The 16,891-nt window shown below is 46.6% G+C and overlaps 1 protein-coding gene across 2 annotated transcripts; it reads right to left on the bottom strand.

The window, feature by feature from the left end:
• Window positions 1–12: 12 nt before the first annotated feature.
• LOC132592134 (uncharacterized) lies at window positions 13–10,869 on the bottom strand. 2 transcript variants are annotated; one of them, XM_060274278.2, is made up of 6 exons: window positions 10,716–10,869; window positions 7,736–7,909; window positions 3,284–6,619; window positions 2,433–2,507; window positions 2,043–2,128; window positions 13–710 (listed from the first exon to the last, which is right to left on the bottom strand). In XM_060274278.2, the coding sequence occupies exons 1-6, from the start codon at window positions 10,783–10,785 to the stop codon at window positions 639–641; spliced, it is 3,813 nt and encodes a 1,270-aa protein (XP_060130261.2). In that variant the 5' UTR covers window positions 10,786–10,869; the 3' UTR covers window positions 13–638. The 2 variants fall into 2 exon arrangements, with proteins under 2 accessions (XP_060130261.2, XP_088525442.1); XM_088669316.1 differs by lacking the exons at window positions 7,736–7,909; window positions 10,716–10,869 and having other exon boundaries at window positions 3,284–7,079.
• Between the last annotated feature and the right edge of the window lie 6,022 nt (window positions 10,870–16,891).

The following is a 16,891-nucleotide window of genomic DNA, read 5'->3' as shown; positions in this document are numbered from 1 at the left end:
AATGTGCACTTTTTATTTATTTATTTATTTTGTTAAAAGTAAGATTCTGGCGCCTGATACGTGAGGCAACATGTGCAAGTGATTTTTTCCCTCATTAGTTTCGCCAGAAACTAGCCTTCCCTCACCTTTCAACGTTTTGGCCAATGGAAGGAGTCATAGCAGTGACTGACATTTAAGAGAAGGGATCTAGCCAATTCGAGATCTAGCCTCTTAAGAAAAAGGATCTAGCCAATTAGAGGCAAGGGTGTGGTTGTTTCTGAAGGACTGGCACAACATAGCACCCAAAACAACCAATACTGTACATTGAAGATAAAGGGCTTGCCTCAGGACCCCTGGTGAATTCATGGCAGGAGTGAAATTTGAGCCAATGACCTTCTGGATATGTAGCTCAGTCTCTTCACCGCAGTGCTATGCCAACTCTCTGGTCCATTTGCTGATAAGCATAAGCAGCAAGCTTTGCAAGCAAGGGGTCTGCACTTAGAGATATCCATTTGCATGTGATGGAAAAACAGAATCAGTTGACACTCTTGTATCAGAACTGGAGCTCAGCTGCTACAGAATCTCTCCTTCTCCTTTAGTGGGACTCATTCTGCCTTCATTTCTGATTGGCCAGCGGCTGCCGTGAGTCTTTTAGAGCTTTACTTCATCTGCTCTATCCATTTCACACTGAAGGCAGCGCAGGGGAATTTGGCGTTCAGGTCGTGACTCAGCTGGAGAGGAAAGGACAAACACAGGGGTGGGGTGGGGAAATGAATAAGATACAGTATATGAATTCATGTTATTGGCATTTAAAGATGACATGGTGGGTTCAGTCTGGGTGAGGCCCTGAATTCTTTCCAGTTATTGGGATCCTATACCCAGGGAAGGTTAGAATCTAACAGAGGATTTTACTGAATGGGTCAGACAAATTTCTTTGTAAGGCAACGACCTTAGCTGGCCACTTAAGTGTCCTCATTAGCGTCCCAAAAGAATTCGCTAAATTGAGAGAGCTCCAGCTTCACACAGGAAAAGATTGCTATAAATAAGTCAGAAATTGAATCACTGCAACAAAAGGGGGGAAACCGCTATGTAAAAAACATAGAAAAATTATTTGCTCTCTGGTGCCATCTGGCTTTGCATGTTTATAATGCATCCAAAACATTTTTTGACTGATGTGGCTGAGTCCTAAGTGATGGCTTCTGCCAGGCTAATGAGTGGTCCTTTTCTCCACCCTGCTCACCCAGCTGCTAGGTAGGAGGGCAATAGCCAGAGTGGTATGCGAACGGAGCTGGAAGCAGCCTGGAAGCTGGAGACACAGCGACCTGCTTGCTCTGTGATGCAGCCAAAGCCGTGACTAATGGCAAAGCAAGATCTGTTGGGGTGCTAATGCTGTGTGCCCCTCTCTCTGATCGCCAGTGTCGAAGCAATGATTCTTCAACATCAACTTTGCTGGACCAGTCATGTTGTTCAGGTGCCTGATGATCGTCTTCCAAAGCAACTACTCTATTCCAAACTTGAAAATGGAAAGCAAAATCTGGTGGTCAACATAAGAAGTTTAAAGACTATCCCGGGGCAAATCTAAAAAAAATCTAGTATAAACACCGACAACTGGGAAACACTGGTCCGTGAGCGCTCCAAATGGAGAACAGCCTTTACCAAAGGTGTCGTGGACTTTGAAGATGCTCAAACTCAGGACAAAACTTATGTCCCCACTATGGAAGGACATGTGGATCCCAGAATTGGCCTTACGGACTCACTATTAAGACCGTGTTCATGGAAGACAATCTTCCTCGGCTACGAGTTATCGCCAAAGAAAGAAGAATACATCTTGTAATCGTTTGGCTTGGATGTGATCCCTTACCTCAAAATTGCTTACATCCCACAGATATTTTGAGACTGTTTAATAATAAAAATGGTAATAAAAAAGCCCTACAAAGTCCTAAGAGAAGGAATGATGACTGATCCAAACAGAGCTGATATTATGGTTACCAAGCACTTAAAATTGTTCCATGTTAAATCAGAAATTGCCTGGAGGACTCTGTATGATAATAATGAAGCCTCACCTTGTTCAAAACCATCTCTTGGGTTGTGGGGTCTGAGATATTCAGGGTAGTGGTCAAGCCCATTGACAAGATGACCTGGGTCCCACCTGCCAGCAGAGGAGAAAATCACACATTGTTCCTTTTCTGCATCAGTTCCGCCACAAGTCCCAGTATTAGCAAACAGGAAGAAAAACCTTTTCTCCACATCATGTGTCTTTGTATAAATGCCTGTCAATTCATTGCTTTACTTGCCAGTATTTAAGACATTTGTATCCTGCTTTTCACGACGGGCAGCATTCAACTACCCCACGTCCCGTCAGGGCAAGGAAGCAGGAAGAGAAATTGCAAAGTCAGGTGAGATTTAGGAACAGCGACACGGGATGCTTCAGTCCCTGGATGACAAGCGCTTACCTGTATCCGGAGGTAGAGAAGGGCAGGAAGGCCTTGGAGCGGGCCTCTTGGTTCCACCTGGAGCTGCTGAAGGAGCTGCAAGAACACAAGTCAGCTCTTGAGTTGAATAAAAGGGCATCGCCCGGTGGCATTGCATACAGTGGGGCAACAGCTTTCCTTGCAACAGCTTTCCACATAAGCTTGGCCCCATCAACCAGCCCAGGCCCTGAGACTAGGGCAGGCATCCCCAAACTTCAGGCCCTCCAGATGTTTTGGACTACAATTCCCATCTTCCCTGACCACTGGTCCTGTTAGCTAGGGATCATGGGAGTTGTAGGCCATCTGGAGGGCTGCAGTTTGGGGATGTCTGGACTAGGGAGAGGGGCTGCTTGCGTCCCCATCAATGGGTGTTGTTTGTCATGTGGGGAACATGAGTAGGCCCTTCTCTGTGGTGCTGCCCCAGTTGTGAGACTCTCCCCCATGCAGAACTAATAAATAAATAATAATAATATCAATTTTGATAAAGACGAGATGTAGTCTGACCTCCGTTTATGTTCTGTGTGAGGTGAACGCTCAATAAACCCACTTCTTATTTGTTTGTTTATTTGCTCAAAATGCATACTTGCGTGCCTAGGAGCCAATTCCTAGGGGCCAAAGTCCCTTCACACACACACCAAATATTTGAGGGGGCTTCCCCTCCCAAGGGTTGATGGCCACGCCCACTGCCATTCAAATGGGGTGTGAGCCACATCATGTGATCAATTCTGTTGGGCAGAACTTAACCGCCCCCCCCCCAATATTGTATTCAAGTCGGCACCCCTGCTTGTGTGAGTATTCCCTGTTCAGGTGATTGTCAAAGTCAGTATGCTTACCCGGCGCTGAAATTGGACGCTTAATAATTTTGGTCACCATTTTTGACGATGTGGTGACGCCAGTTGCCCTTGCGACGTTTGTAGTTCGTTTGGTAGCCTGCCGTGAGGTGGTGGGTTTCGCTGTGGATTTTGTCTTTGGTGCTGTAGTGGTTTTGAGCAGTGAAATGGTGGAAGAAGCGACTGTTGAAGTGACCTTGGCAGTTTTACTGGTGGTAGATGAAGCTTTACCTCTGGAGGTGGTTGCGAAGGTCATCTGTGGTCCTGAGGTGAGGGCAGGGGAGCTTCCAGCTGTGGTTGTGAGCTCAGTTGTGGTTGATGTGGTCTGTTTTGGCGATGTGACAACAGGAATGCTACTTTCACCCTTGGTTGCAGCTAGTGATGGGGAGAAGAACGCTGTTGAAGTGGCTTGATAACGTTGGATAAATGTTGTGAGTTCAGAGGTGGTTTCACCAGGATGGGAAGAAGGGACTGTTGTTGGGGTGGTGGTTCCTTCTGCAGATGTGGCTTCTTCTGGACTGTAGGATCCTGGCAGCCTTGACCTATTGTCTTCTACTGCAGTGCTGATGAGCATAGTTGGTTGTTGGCCGAGTGCTACTTCTGGAACAGTGCTACTGGGCCTTGTTGTTTGACCTGTGATTTCAGTTGATGGGGTGGTGGAAGAGAGGCCTGTTGACGTGGTCTCTTCTGCCAGTGTGCCAGCAGGGGTGGTACTTTCATCTGTGGTCTTAGCTAGTGATTCTGTTGGAGTGACAGCACTTCTTTGGATAAAAGGTGTAGGCTCAACGCTCGTTTTACCAGGATAAGAAGAAGGATGAACTGTTGCTGGGGTGGTGGTTCCTTCTGCAAATGTGGTTCCTTCTGTACTGTAGGATACTGGCAGCGTTGAGCTATTGTCTTCTACTGCAGTGCTGATCTCTTCTGTCGTGCTCGAAGCCACACGTGATGGAGTGCCAGTTTCAGCTGCCGTTTCAGTTGGTGAGAGAGAACCGTGTGCTACAACAGTTGTGAGCTGAGCTGTGGATTTTCCTGGAGAAGAAGACAGATCGGAGACTGAGAAAGTGTTGAGCCTAGTGGCAGTCACGGCAGTTTCAGATGTGGAGGGCTCAGCTGCCATGGTTGCCAATGTGCTTAGCAATGGGGTGGTGGATTGGGTTGCTGAGCTTGCCTTTAGTGCTGTAGTGAGGCTGGGACTGGTTGTAGTTTTGAGCAGTGAAATGGTGGAAGAAGCAACTGTTGAAGTGACCTTGGCAGTTTTACTGGTAGTAGATGAAACTTCATCTCCGGAGGTGGTTGTGAAGGTCATCTGTGGTCCTGAGGTGAGGGCAGGGGAACTTCCAGTTGTGGTTGTGAGCTCGGTTGTGGTTGATGTGGTCTGTTTTGGCGATGTGACAGCAGGAATGCTACTTTCACCCTTGGTTGCAGCTACTGATGCTGTTGAAGTGGCTTGATAACTTTGGATAAATGTTGTGAGCTCAGAGGTGGTTTCACCAGGATGGGAAGAAGGAACTGTTGTTGGGGTGGTGGTTCCTTCTGCAGATGTGGCTTCTTCTGGACTGTAGGATCCTGGCAGCCTTGACCTATTGTCTTCTACTGCAATGCTGATGAACATAGTTGGCTGTTGGCCGAGTGCTACTTTTGGAACAGTGCTACTGGGCCTTGTTGTTTGACCTGTGATTTCAGTTGATGGGATGGTGGAAGAGAGTCCTGTTGACGTGGTCTCTTCTGCCAGTGTGCCAGCAGGGGTGGTACTTTCATCCGTGGTCTTAGCTAGTGATTCTGTTGGAGTGACGGCACTTCTTTGGATAAAAGGTGTAGGCTCAATGCTTGTTTCACCAGGATAGGATGAAGGATGAACTGTTGTTGGGGTGGTGGTTCCTTCTGCAGATGTGGCTTCTTCTGGACTGTAGGATTCTGGCAGCCTTGAGCTATTGTCTTCTCCGGCAGTGCTGATGGAGGTGGAGGAGTCGGCTGCTGCGGTGACATCCATGGTTGGCAATGTGCTTAGCAATGGGGTGGTGGATTGGGCTGCTGAGCTTGCCTTTGGTGCTGTAGTAGTAGTAGTAGTGAGGCTGGGGCTGGTTGTGGTTTGGAGCAGTGCAATGGTAGGAGCAACAGGTGTGGAAGTGACTTTGGCCATGGTGCTGATGGTAGGAGAGCCTTCACCTGCGAAGGTGGAATGGAAAGTTACTAGGGGGAACCTGGGCGGCCTAGAGGTAGTGGCAGCATACCTTCCAGGTGTTGTTACAGCTGGTGAGGTTTCAAGCAATTCTTCTGCAGGTGGAGGAGTGGGACTAGAAGATGTGAGTTCAGGTGTGTTTCCAACTGGAGCAGCTGAAAACAGGTTTGTTGGTTCCCACCCTGTTGATCTGGTGGTCTTTTCTTTTGCAGGGCTGGTGGTCACTTCTGAAAAAGCAGTGGTGGTCTCCTCTGTTGAAGTCAGATTTCTACGTTCTGTGGTTTCGAATGTGGTTACCTCTTGAGGAGCTAGTGATGGGGATCTTGAGCTAGCTTCTACTATCATAGCGCTGATGGCCTCTGCGATTTCAGGTGTAGGGCTGCTAGCCACATCACCTAAAGCGCCAGGGCTGGTGGTCATTCCAGCTGTCGAGCTGCTAACGGCAACTGTCCGAGGTGAGTTGGTGCGGGGCTGCAGGGCTGCAGAAGAGAATGTGGATGGAGGGGGAACAGTTGAGAGTGATGGTGCAAGGGCTGTGGAGGTGACTTTTGCAGTGGTGCTGAAGATCGGTGGATGTTCCGTGGAAGAGACGGATGCCTGCATGGATCTTTCTGCTTCAGTGCTGGGGATGGCAATGCTTTGGGCTGTGGTTATGGTATGCAAAGGAGCAAGAGATTCTGTGTTGGGTGTGGCTTTGTCTCGAGAGGCTGAAGATAGGACTGTAGGGCTTGTTTCTTCTTCCAAAGTAGCAGAATGTGCGTTTCCAGCTTCTGAAGTGCCAGTGATAGCTGTCGCCTCGTGCAGTGAAGAGAAAAGGGACATTGTTGGTTGTTGGCTGAGTGTTGGCTCAGTGCTACTGGACCTCATGTTTTGACCTGTGATTTTAGTTGATGGGGTGATGGAAGAGAGGCCTGTTGACGTGGTCTTTTCTGGCGGTGTGCCAGTAGTGGTGGTACTTTCACCCGTGGTCTTAGCTAGTGATGGGGAAATGAATTCTGTTGGAGTGACTGCACTTCTTCGGATAAAAGGTGTAGGCTCAGTGCTGACGGAGGTGGCGATCTTTTCTGTCGTGCTGGAAGGAGTGCCAGTTTCAGCTGCCGTTTCAGCTGGTGAGAGAGAACGCTGCGCTGGAACAGTTGTGATCTGAGCTGTGGATCTACCTGGAGAGGAAGACGGATCAGAGACTGACAAAGTGCTGAGCCTTGTGGCAGTCACAGCGGTTGCCAATGTGGAGGGCTCAGCTGTCGTGGTGACATCCATGGTTGGCAATGTGCTTAGCAATGGGGTGGTGGACTGGGCTGCTGAGCTTGCCTTTGGTGCTGTAGTAATAGTGAGGCTGGGGGTGTTTGTGGTATGGAGCAGTGAAATGGTGGGAGCAACAGGGGTGGAAGTGACTTTGGACGTGGTGCTGATGGTAGGAGAGCCTTCACCTGCGAAGGTGGAACGGAAAGTTACCAAGGTGGACCTCGGTGGCCAGGTGGTGGTAGAATAGCTTCCAGGTGTGGGTACAGCTGGCGAGGTGACCGATAATTCTTCTGTGAACATTTTTGCTTGGGAATGAGTGGTTTCTTCTGCAGGGCTGACAGACACTTCTGAAATAGCAGTGATTGGCAAATGAAATTAATGGGATATAAAAATTTGGCTATAAAATATGGGATCTCCAAAGGAATAGGGAAAGAGAAAGTAGGAAAAAATTGGGAATCCTTTGAGATATATTTAAAAAACAAGGTAGAGAAAACGAATCTTGTGGCAGATTTATGAAGGGTGAGGAAATTAAAGAAAAAAGAGAAATTGGAAATAAGTATGCATTAATCAAGAATGGAACAACTCAATATATAGGAAAGACTGGAAGTAGGAGAGGGTGGGGGGGTAGGGGAAAGAAGATTTAATCTTAAGAAAAGGACAACATGGGAATTTGGGGTATGAAAGAGAGAATGAATGTAAGAATTCGTTAATAATTTTTTATGATTTAATTTAGGATTACGTTTATGTTCTTTATGAATTAATTTATGGTTATGATTATGTCTATGATGATTATTATTATTTCTACTTTTTTTGTATGTGTGTGATTTTGCTTGTCTTCTTGTTTTTGTTCTTTTTAAAAGTTTGGTTATTGATTTTTATGATTTGGACAATTTTGTTTATTTTTTATGGTGTGATTGTGAATGTATTTTTAATGTGTAATTCAATAAAGTTTAATTTTATAATTAAAAAAAATTAAAAAAATGAAATAGCAGTGGTGGTCTCCTCAGCAGTGATTTGAACAGCGCTTTTACCTGCAGAGGAAGATGGATCAGGACTTGGGGCAGTCCCTGTTGTTGAAGGTTTGGTGGGACCAGCAGCTGTTGTGACTTTTGTACTTGGCAAAGTGGATTTCTCTGATGAGTTTGTTTGTGGTGCAGAGGTGAGATTGGAGCTCATTGTGAAGGCAGAGGGAACTGTGACTGCACCTGGGGAGGAAGAGAAGCGAGATTGTGGGCGGCACTGTGACACAGAAAGAGCTCACATTCTCCAGGAACGGGAAATTTCTTTTAGAATTTCATACCTGGCTAGACAGACAAAAGTTCTGACATGGGATAAGGCAACACAGTTTCCCTCCAGTTTGCACCCCAGCTCAGCAATTTATTTTTTAAAAAAGATTGTTTTCTTTTGAAAATATTTATGGATTATAAGCATCCCTTTGTGTCTCTCACTGGGCTCCCCTGTAGTTTAGAACCTCTCTCCCTTCCTTCAAAACTCCCCTTAAAACCCACATTTTCCTGCATGGCCTTTGGCTTATCCTCATAACCATCAATCCCTCAGTTTCTCCCCATTTGTCTGCCTTAAACTGTGAGCTCCTTCTGGGCAGACACCTGTTTGTCTATTTCCTATGAAACGCTCAAATCACCAGTACAGTAATGCTAATACAGTAATAAAGATTTCTGCCTGCATAGCTTGGGAACGAGTGCAGCTCAGGGTTCAATCTGCTTTGCATTCAGAAGGTCCCCGGCTCAATCCCTGGTGTCCCCAGGAAGATCTCCAGGGGATCCCAGCCTGCAACCTGGAGAGCCACTGCCAGCCAGTGAGACAGTACTGAGCCTCATGGATCAATTGCTCTCTTAATATAAAGAAGCCCCCTATGTTCTAAGCTTCAGTTGTGCTGCACATACTCTTGTTCTTAGGCCATTTGCTGGATCCCAAGGTCAGTAACCAGCTGAACGCGAGGGCCGCTATTAGGAAGGGATGATAGAGAGCCACAGGCTACACCCGGGTTATCCTGCTTGGATTTCTAGTGACTCCTACTTCTACTGCTCCATCTGCACGCCACACTTGTCTCTGCATTGGCAATTGTGCAGCAGGTGGACAAAGTGAATCATAGAATCATAGAGTTGGAAGAGACCACAAGGGCCATCCAGTCCAACCCCCTGCCAAGCAGGAAACACCATCAAAGCATTCTTGACATATGCCTGTCAAGCCTCTGCTTAAAGAAGGAGACTCCACCACACTCCTTGGTAGCAAATTCCACTGCCGAACAGCTCTTACTGTCAGGAAGTTCTTCCCAATGTTTAAGCGGAATCATCTTTCTTGTAGTTTGAATCCATTGCTCCGTGTCCGCTTCTCTGGAGCAGCAGAAAACAACCTTTCACCCTCCTCTATATGACATCCTTTTATATATTTGAACATGGCTATCATATCACCCCTTAACCTTCTCTTCTCCAGGCTAAACATACCCAGCTCCCTAAGCCATTCCTCATAAGGCATCGTTTCCAGGCCTTTGACCATTTTGGTTGCCCTCATCTGGACACGTTCCAGTTCGTCAGTATCCTTCTTGAACTGTGGTGCCCAGAACTGGACACAGTACTCCAGGTGAGGTCTGACCAGAGCAGAATACAGTGGTACTATTACTTCCCTTGATCTGGACGCTATACTCCTATTGATGCAGCCCAGAATTGCATTGGCTTTTTTAGCTGCTGCATCACACTGTTGACTCATGTCAAGTTTGTGGTCTACCAAGACTCCCAGATCCTTTTCACATGTACTGCTCTCAAGCCAGGTGTCTCCCATCCTGTATTTGTGCCTTTCATCCCCCCCCCCAAGTGTAGTACTTTACATTTCTCCTTGTTAAAATGCATCTTGTTTGACAATGAGAAATGTAAAGTACTACACTTGGGGGGGGGGAATGAAAGGCACAAATACAGGATGGGAGACACCTGGCTTGAGAGCAGTACATGTGAAAAGGATCTGGGAGTCTTGGTAGACCACAAACTTGACATGAGTCAAGTGGACACCTCAGGTGGGGGCAGATTTGGCCCCCGAGGCTTCCAGTGGCTGACCCTCAATTTACATGCCTCCCCTCCTCCCCAGAGAACAACTAGAGAAGAAACCGATATGAAATTGACATGCACCCAACTATTCAAAAGCGATTCCCGAAGCAAGCCTTAGAGGCAAGCCTTAAAATCCATGTCAAAAAGAAAAAGCAGCAGCAGCAGTTTCTACACTGCGCAGGGTCCAAACTGCCCTGGGGCTTTGCCTGTTACAACACTCCAGCGTATTTCAACAGCTCCCAGCAAAACAAACAAAACACAAAACACAACTCTGGTGCTATTCAGTTGCCAAAGTGGCTAAAATCCCTGGGGAGCATGGCGCAGTGAAAGTAAAATGTGCCACAGACAGAACCGAGCCAGGAAGATTGTGAACATGTTTCTTCTCTGTCTATTTTACTCCAAAACAAAATAAAAAAATCCTTCCAGTAGCACCTTTGAGACCAACTAGGTTTGTCATAGGTATGAGCTTTTGTGTGCATGCACACGAAAGCTCATACCTATGACAAACTTAGTTGGTCTCTAAGGTGCTACTGGAAGGATTTTTTTATTTTGTTTTGACTGCGTCAGACCAACACGGCTACCTACCTGTAACTATTTTACTCCAAATTGCTCAGATGCTGCATTGCAAGATTGCTATCAATGCAGAGTTATTTCATGCACCTTTTGCTGAAAGTTATGAGCTACCCCTTGTGGTACAATGGACAAGCTCTATAGTTTTTCACTGATCTTGAGTAATTCTGCGCCCGTGTTTTTACATGAACCACAAAAACACACGTTTCCATTCCTTTGGTCTCTGCTTTCTTTGGCCAAGGGTTATTAACAGCTGATTCGTGTGTGAACCAACGCAAGGATTTGGCTGTTTCTGGAAGGTTGACTTTCCTCCAAAGTCGCCTTTCTCCCTCCCAACACGTTCCTATGCATTAGTCAGTGAGACTTGGCAGTAGTCACTCACCACGGATCCGGGTGCAGCAGGGAAGACACAATAATAAAACGGGCACCACAGGCAAATGATAGCAGCCCATTCCGGCAATGCTTCTTGCTTGCCCTTCCAATCTGGGACCGGCAGCCTGGTCCACTCTGTGTGTAGTAATACCACAAGTGGTGCTTCTAGAAATCCTTGCTATTCGTTTACTTCCTTGGCATGGTTTCCTGGTTTGAAAGACAGTCAGAGGGTGGAGTACCCAAAACCTGCTCCTTTTTTTCACTCCAAAGCCTTTGAATAGCTTTCTCACCGTAAGAGCTGTTTGACAGTGGAACGGACTCTCCTTCACTGGAGGTTTTTAAGCAGAGATTGGATGGGACACCTATCAGAGATTCTTTAGTTGCGATTCCTGCATTGCAGGGGGCTGGGCTGGATGATCCTTAGGGGTCCCTTCCAACTCTACAATTCTACGATTCTGTCGTAGGGAATTGTCATTTTTTCCAACCTGAAGATCGAGCACAGCAAATGCCTGGCTTAAGCATGGCCAGGAAGCCACAGAGGTTGTTTTGGTGGAGCAGCTGGTTGCTGAAAAATGGAGACACCAGGGTTCAAGTCTGCCTAAATGCCATTTCATCTCACTACCGTAGAAGCCAGTCCCCTAAATCCAGATCTGTGTGGAGGGACACTTGAGCAGCAGTGGTTGCTCGGTGCTGAGAGGAAATCATTGTAAAACATTCATAGAAACCACTTTGCATTGTTTTTACGTTTAAGGGCGAAATCTTGTAGAACTGCTCACACAAGCAGGGGGGTGGCATTTACGGTCTTATTAAGATTTACTTATTTATTTAATTGAATGCATACACCATTTGAGAAGCACTGTATTAGAGTAAATCATACTGCGAAAAATGTACAGTATTAGGCAAAAGTGCATTCAAAAATGCGTATATGAGAAATTAGCACTAAAATGCTGATTAATTTGCATGAGAATTTTTCTTTTCTTTTAATGCAAACTGATGTTGAAATGTGGAGAACTTAAGATTGGAAAAACGAGAAAACATAAATGCTATATGGCGCATTGTCCACGGCTTCTCTTGTTGCTGAATTCTAAATCCAGAGCCCGGACTTGCGTCTTCGGCTGACAAATACGTCAGCCCTGCTTCTGCTGGGACCTCTTTGCCATTTAGCGGGCTCAGCTGATCTTAAGCTCCAAGTTTCAGGAGATTAATTCTTCACATGTCTGCCTGTCAATCAAAAACAGAACCTGAGTCCTACTCAATGCAGAGAGATTAGCAGTGATGAATCTCCTGAGCTGGCCTGACAGCATACAAATCTCTTGAAGTCTAACCACGTCTCCAGGGACAAAATTCCTCACTATGTTTTCAATAGGAGGAACTGGAGTTTTGGTTCAGATGCGGCCCAATCGCCTTCTCAATCCGGCTCGCGGACAGTCCAGGAATCAGCATGTTTTTACATGAGTAGGATGTGTGCTTTTATTTAAAATGCACCTCTAGGTTATTTGTGGGGCATAGGAATTCATATTTTTTTTTACAAAATATAGTCCGGCCCACCACATGGTCTGAGGGATGGTGGACCGACCCACGGCTGAAAAAGGTTGCTGACCCCTGTTCTGAAGAACTGCTGATCCCCTGTGATAAATAGATAAATAAATAAGTATTGTAAGCAGGCTGTCTGCCAAGGAGATGGATATTCACCCAAGCCCGTAGTGCCTCTCATCTTTGGAATGAGGAACCTGGCACAGGGGCACGATTTACAGTAAAAGGTGGCCTTGTGTGCATGAACTGGAACACAGCAAGGGGGGGGGGGGGCGGGGAGGAAGTCAGGTCTCTAAAAACAAACTCCAAGGAGGGGAAATCCCAGCCGTGCAGGTCTTGCCCATTAGTCACTGAGAACACAGTGTAACCTGGATGACCATTTTGAAATTGGGAACTGACACATGCGCACAGACACACACACACAGACACAGACAACAGGAGCCAACTCCTAGGGGCTGAGGTTCCTTTGCCCCCCCCCATAAAATATTTGAAGGGGTCAGTCCCCCAAGTTGATGGGCATTGCCATTCAAAGGGTATGGTTGCACCACATCTTGTGACAAATCATGCAGGTCCACCCTGCCCCCCAGGGCAGTCTCGAGCAGGTCGGGCACCCTGGCGCTAAGGGGCGGAGATCGCTCTGGCGCCCCCGCCCTCGCAGGGCGCAGCATGGCTTCCGCATGGCTTTCCTGCGCAGCGCCCCGCCTACCGGCCCGACGCCCTGGCGCACCGCACCACTGGGACTCTTCCTAGAGCTGGCCCTGCTGCCCCCCCCCCCAATATTTTATTCAAGTTGGCACCCCTGCGTAGTGTTATAATAATTTTAAGGTCCTAGATATATAATAAATGTTCATAAATGTACAAGGCATAAACCAATGACTGAAAACGGTACAGGAAGACAGTTCTGAAACCATTTTGACTCCCAAACTGACCAAATGTTTCTCTGCAAGGAGGGGAGGGGGTGAGGGAACCTTCCCATTGTCTCAGGAGTTAAATAATTACCATCTCAAAGAAATGGCCAGACTACCAGGAAAGGCAATTAGATAAGGCATTATCAGATAACTTGGCAGACAGGAAAGACAACAATATTCAAATTTCTGTTGTAGACCGCCTTTTCTGTGATGTAGGTATGATGTATCTGGGGGGTGGTCTTGGGCTACACCCCTTCTGTGATGTATGTATGATGTTTCTGGGGTTGGTCTGGAGTTTGAGGGTGGGCAATTTGAAAATTCTACATAAGGGCAGGCACACCTTGGTCCTGGGTCCTCCTCCTCCTTTCTCCTGCCTGTAAGGGGGCACCCTGTTGCAACAGTTCAATAAAGATCAGGCTTACTAGTTGCTTTGCTTCTCAATATTCTCTGGTTGGCCTCTTGTTATTTTCGCCACACCACCTTCAGACTCCCGCAATCGTATGCCATGTGGTGGCTGTTTCAAGAAAAATGCAGAGAGCAAAACCAACCCCTGTATATGGTGTTTATTGACCTGATTAAGGCTTTTGACACTGTAAATCGTAATGCCCTATGGACTGTCCTTCTGAAAGTTGGCTGCCCAGATAAATTTGTAAACATCATTCGGCTCCTCCATGATAAAATGACAGCAACAATCGCAGATAACAATGGCTCTCAAAGTGAACCATTCACAGTGGGATCAGGTGTTAAACAGGGTTGTGTTATTGCCCCAACTCTATTCATTATTTTCATTGCCATGATCCTACACTTTGTCGCCAGGAAACTCCCCACCAGAGTAGAAATCATATATCGAACAGATGGAAAGCTCTTCAATCTGAGCAGGCTGAAAGCAAAAAGTAAGGTTACCGTAACGTCCGTCATAGAGCTTCAGTATGCTGATGGCAATGTAGTGTGCACACGCTCAGAAGATGACCTCCAAACCATCCTAAATATCTTTGCAGAAGCTTACGAAAAGCTTGGCCTATCACTCAACATCCAAAAAACCAAAGTGCTGCACCAACAAGTACAAAATAACCCCTCTGCAACGCCACAAATCCAACTCAGTGGTGTAACATTGGAAAATGTTGATCACTTCTACCTAGGCAGTTATCTTTCCACAAGGCCAACATTGATGCCATAATCCACCATCGCCTGAGCTCTGCAAGTGTGGCTTACTCCCAATTGAAGTGCAGAGTGTTTGAGGACTGGGACATTCGCAGGGAAACAAAAATGCTTGTTTACAAAGGTATTGTACTACCAACCTTACTATATGCTTGTGAAACACTTATAAATGCCATCTCCGACTCCTCAGAAGATTCCATCAACAGGGTCTCGGAAATTTTTTACACATCACTTGGGAAGACAGGTGAACTAATATCAGTGTCCTGGAAGAAGCAAAGATCACCAGTGTTGAAGCAATGATTCTTCAACATCAACTTTGTTGGACCATAGCTGTCAAGTTTTCCCTTTTCTCGCGAGGAAGCCTATTCAGCATAAGGGAATTTCCTTTAAAAAAAAGGGAGAACTTGACAGCTATGCGTTGGACTGGTCATGTTGTGCGGATGCCTGATGATCGTCTTCCAAAGCAACTATTCTATTCCGAACTTTAAAATGGAAAGCGTAAAGCTGGTGGTCAACAAAAGAGGTTTAAAGACTGTCTCAAGGCAAATCTAAAGAAAGGTAGTATAAACACCGACAACTGGGAAACACAGGAGAACAGCCTTTACCAAAGGTGTCATGGGCTTTGAAGAAACTTGAACTCAGGACGCAAGGGAGAAACGTGCTAAGAGGAAGGCACGCTTGGCAAATCCACACCGTGATCAACTCCCGCCTGGAAACCAATGTCCCCACTGTGGAAGGACGTGTGAATCCAGAATTGGCCTCCACAGTCACTTACGGACCCATTGTTAAAATCGTGCATATGGAAGACAAACTTACTTGGCTACGAGTGATCGCCAAAAAGAAGCCTCTGACTATACAGTGTGTGTGTGTGTGTGTGTGTGTGTGTGTGTGTGAGAGAGAGAGAGAGAGAGAGAGAGAGAACCTACGGCTGCCACTCTCCCACAAACACCAATATTTCAGACAACGGGATGTGGGGTGGCGACTCGGTGCACAAAATTCCTTCCACTTCCTCTGTTTCAGTGGTGCAGATCCTCCAGATGTTTTGGGATTCCAGCTCCCAGCAGCGTCAGGGCCATTGAGCCCTGACCATTGAGCAAACCAGTGGCATCCCAACAACACCTACGATAGGAAGCCAGTGAGGGAGATCTGGGGGAAACACCACCCCTCCCCACTGCCCTAGCTATTGATTGGCATCCCTCTGTCTCGAGAGACAATGGAGCGCACCTTCGGGGGTGAAGTCAAACCACTGCATTCGCAGCCGTGAAGTGACCTCCTTGGGACACAAGCCTGGGCAGTGTGTCTGGAGGTCCTGGGCTGCCCAGATGACAAGACCACACACCCCGCCTCACTGATGTGGTCCAAAGGAAAGCAGAGCAAGATGTTTGGCACCAGCTTGGCTGCGGGAGTTGCTGGAAGGAGGCGTCCAAGGCGCCACCCCACCATCTTAGGGCCTCCATTCTGGATTTGTGTAGGGCTGTTTTGGCCGCCTTCTGACCTTGTTTCCTTCTTGTGCCCCCCCCCCCGGCCCTGTCCTACCAGTAGAAAGGTAACTGTCTTGTTTGTAAAGGGAACATGTTTTATTTATAATTTCTATAATTATATGTTATATAATTTTACCTGTGGCCCCCTTGGAATATCTGGGGGAGCAGGGGGCCATTTGGCTCTTGGTTGAGAAACACTGGTGTAGTCTACCCTTTAGCCTTTTCCTCCAGAAGTTGCCCTGTGAGTTTTCCTTCTTTCTTCTATGTGGGCTACCTTCCCAGGTGGACAAGCCCCATTTGCCCCACACTGCTACTGGTAGTTACGGGCCTACTGCCCCAGGGCCATGGGCGATTTATGATCGGGGGGGGGGGCAGGACACCCACCTGACACCATCCTCTGTCTTGCTCTGTGCAGCAGATTCAGAATGAAATCTCAACAACAGCTGTTTTAAATTACTTTCATTTGATCCCAAGTGCTCAGAAAAATCTGTCAAAATCTTTCTATAATTTTTAATTTTACTTAAGTATTTTTATTTACTTACTTGATTGGGGGGCAACTGCCCCCTGGCTACACCCACGAATGGAGGGGGGGTGGCGACAAGCCCCGGCGGCCAAGGACCATCAACCTGCTGCAGACTAACCATACAGGTGAAACTCGGAAAATTAGAATACCGTCGAAAAGTGCATTTATTTCAGTAATGCAACTTAAAAGGTGAAACCAATATATGAGATAGATGCATGACATGCAAAGCAAGATACAGTATGTCAAGCCTTTATATGTTGTAATTGCAATTATTTGTCGTTAGGCGGGTCAATTATAAATGGAATGTAATTAATGAAATGTCATAGTGATGTTAATTTTTGTTTATTATTGTAACTATTTGTTTTATTACTGTGGAATTTCCAAAAGAAAGCATTTGTAAAAATTAAAAGAAAACTAAAAAATAGTAAGTTGCATTACTGAAATAAATGCACTTTTCGACGATATTCTAATTCTCCGAGTTTCACCTGTAAGGACATCCTCTTTCTCTTTTTTGGGGGGGGGGAGGGGGAGCTCATCCCATCGCTTGAGGAAAAGCCGGCGAGAGTCCGGCGCCCCGGCCAGC

Source organism: Zootoca vivipara, chromosome 5 (assembly GCF_965207765.1).
Source record: "Zootoca vivipara chromosome 5, rZooViv2.hap1.1, whole genome shotgun sequence".
In the NCBI taxonomy this organism is placed as follows: domain Eukaryota; kingdom Metazoa; phylum Chordata; class Lepidosauria; order Squamata; family Lacertidae; genus Zootoca; species Zootoca vivipara.
This window is presented reverse-complemented; position numbering and strand designations above follow the sequence as displayed.

What these genes read in the sequence shown, in the direction of transcription:
- LOC132592134 (XM_088669316.1), bottom strand. Translation starts at nt 7,004, where the DNA reads ATGTTCACAGAAGAATTATCGGTCACCTCGCCAGCTGTACCCACACCT. An exon ending in TTCTCTACCTCCGGATACAG is followed by an intron (nt 2,129 to 2,432) that starts GTAAGCGCTTGT and finishes CTCTGCTGGCAG; the next exon opens with GTGGGACCCAGGTCATCTTG. An exon ending in AAGAGATGGTTTTGAACAAG is followed by an intron (nt 711 to 2,042) that starts GTGAGGCTTCAT and finishes TTTCCTCTCCAG; the next exon opens with CTGAGTCACGACCTGAACGC.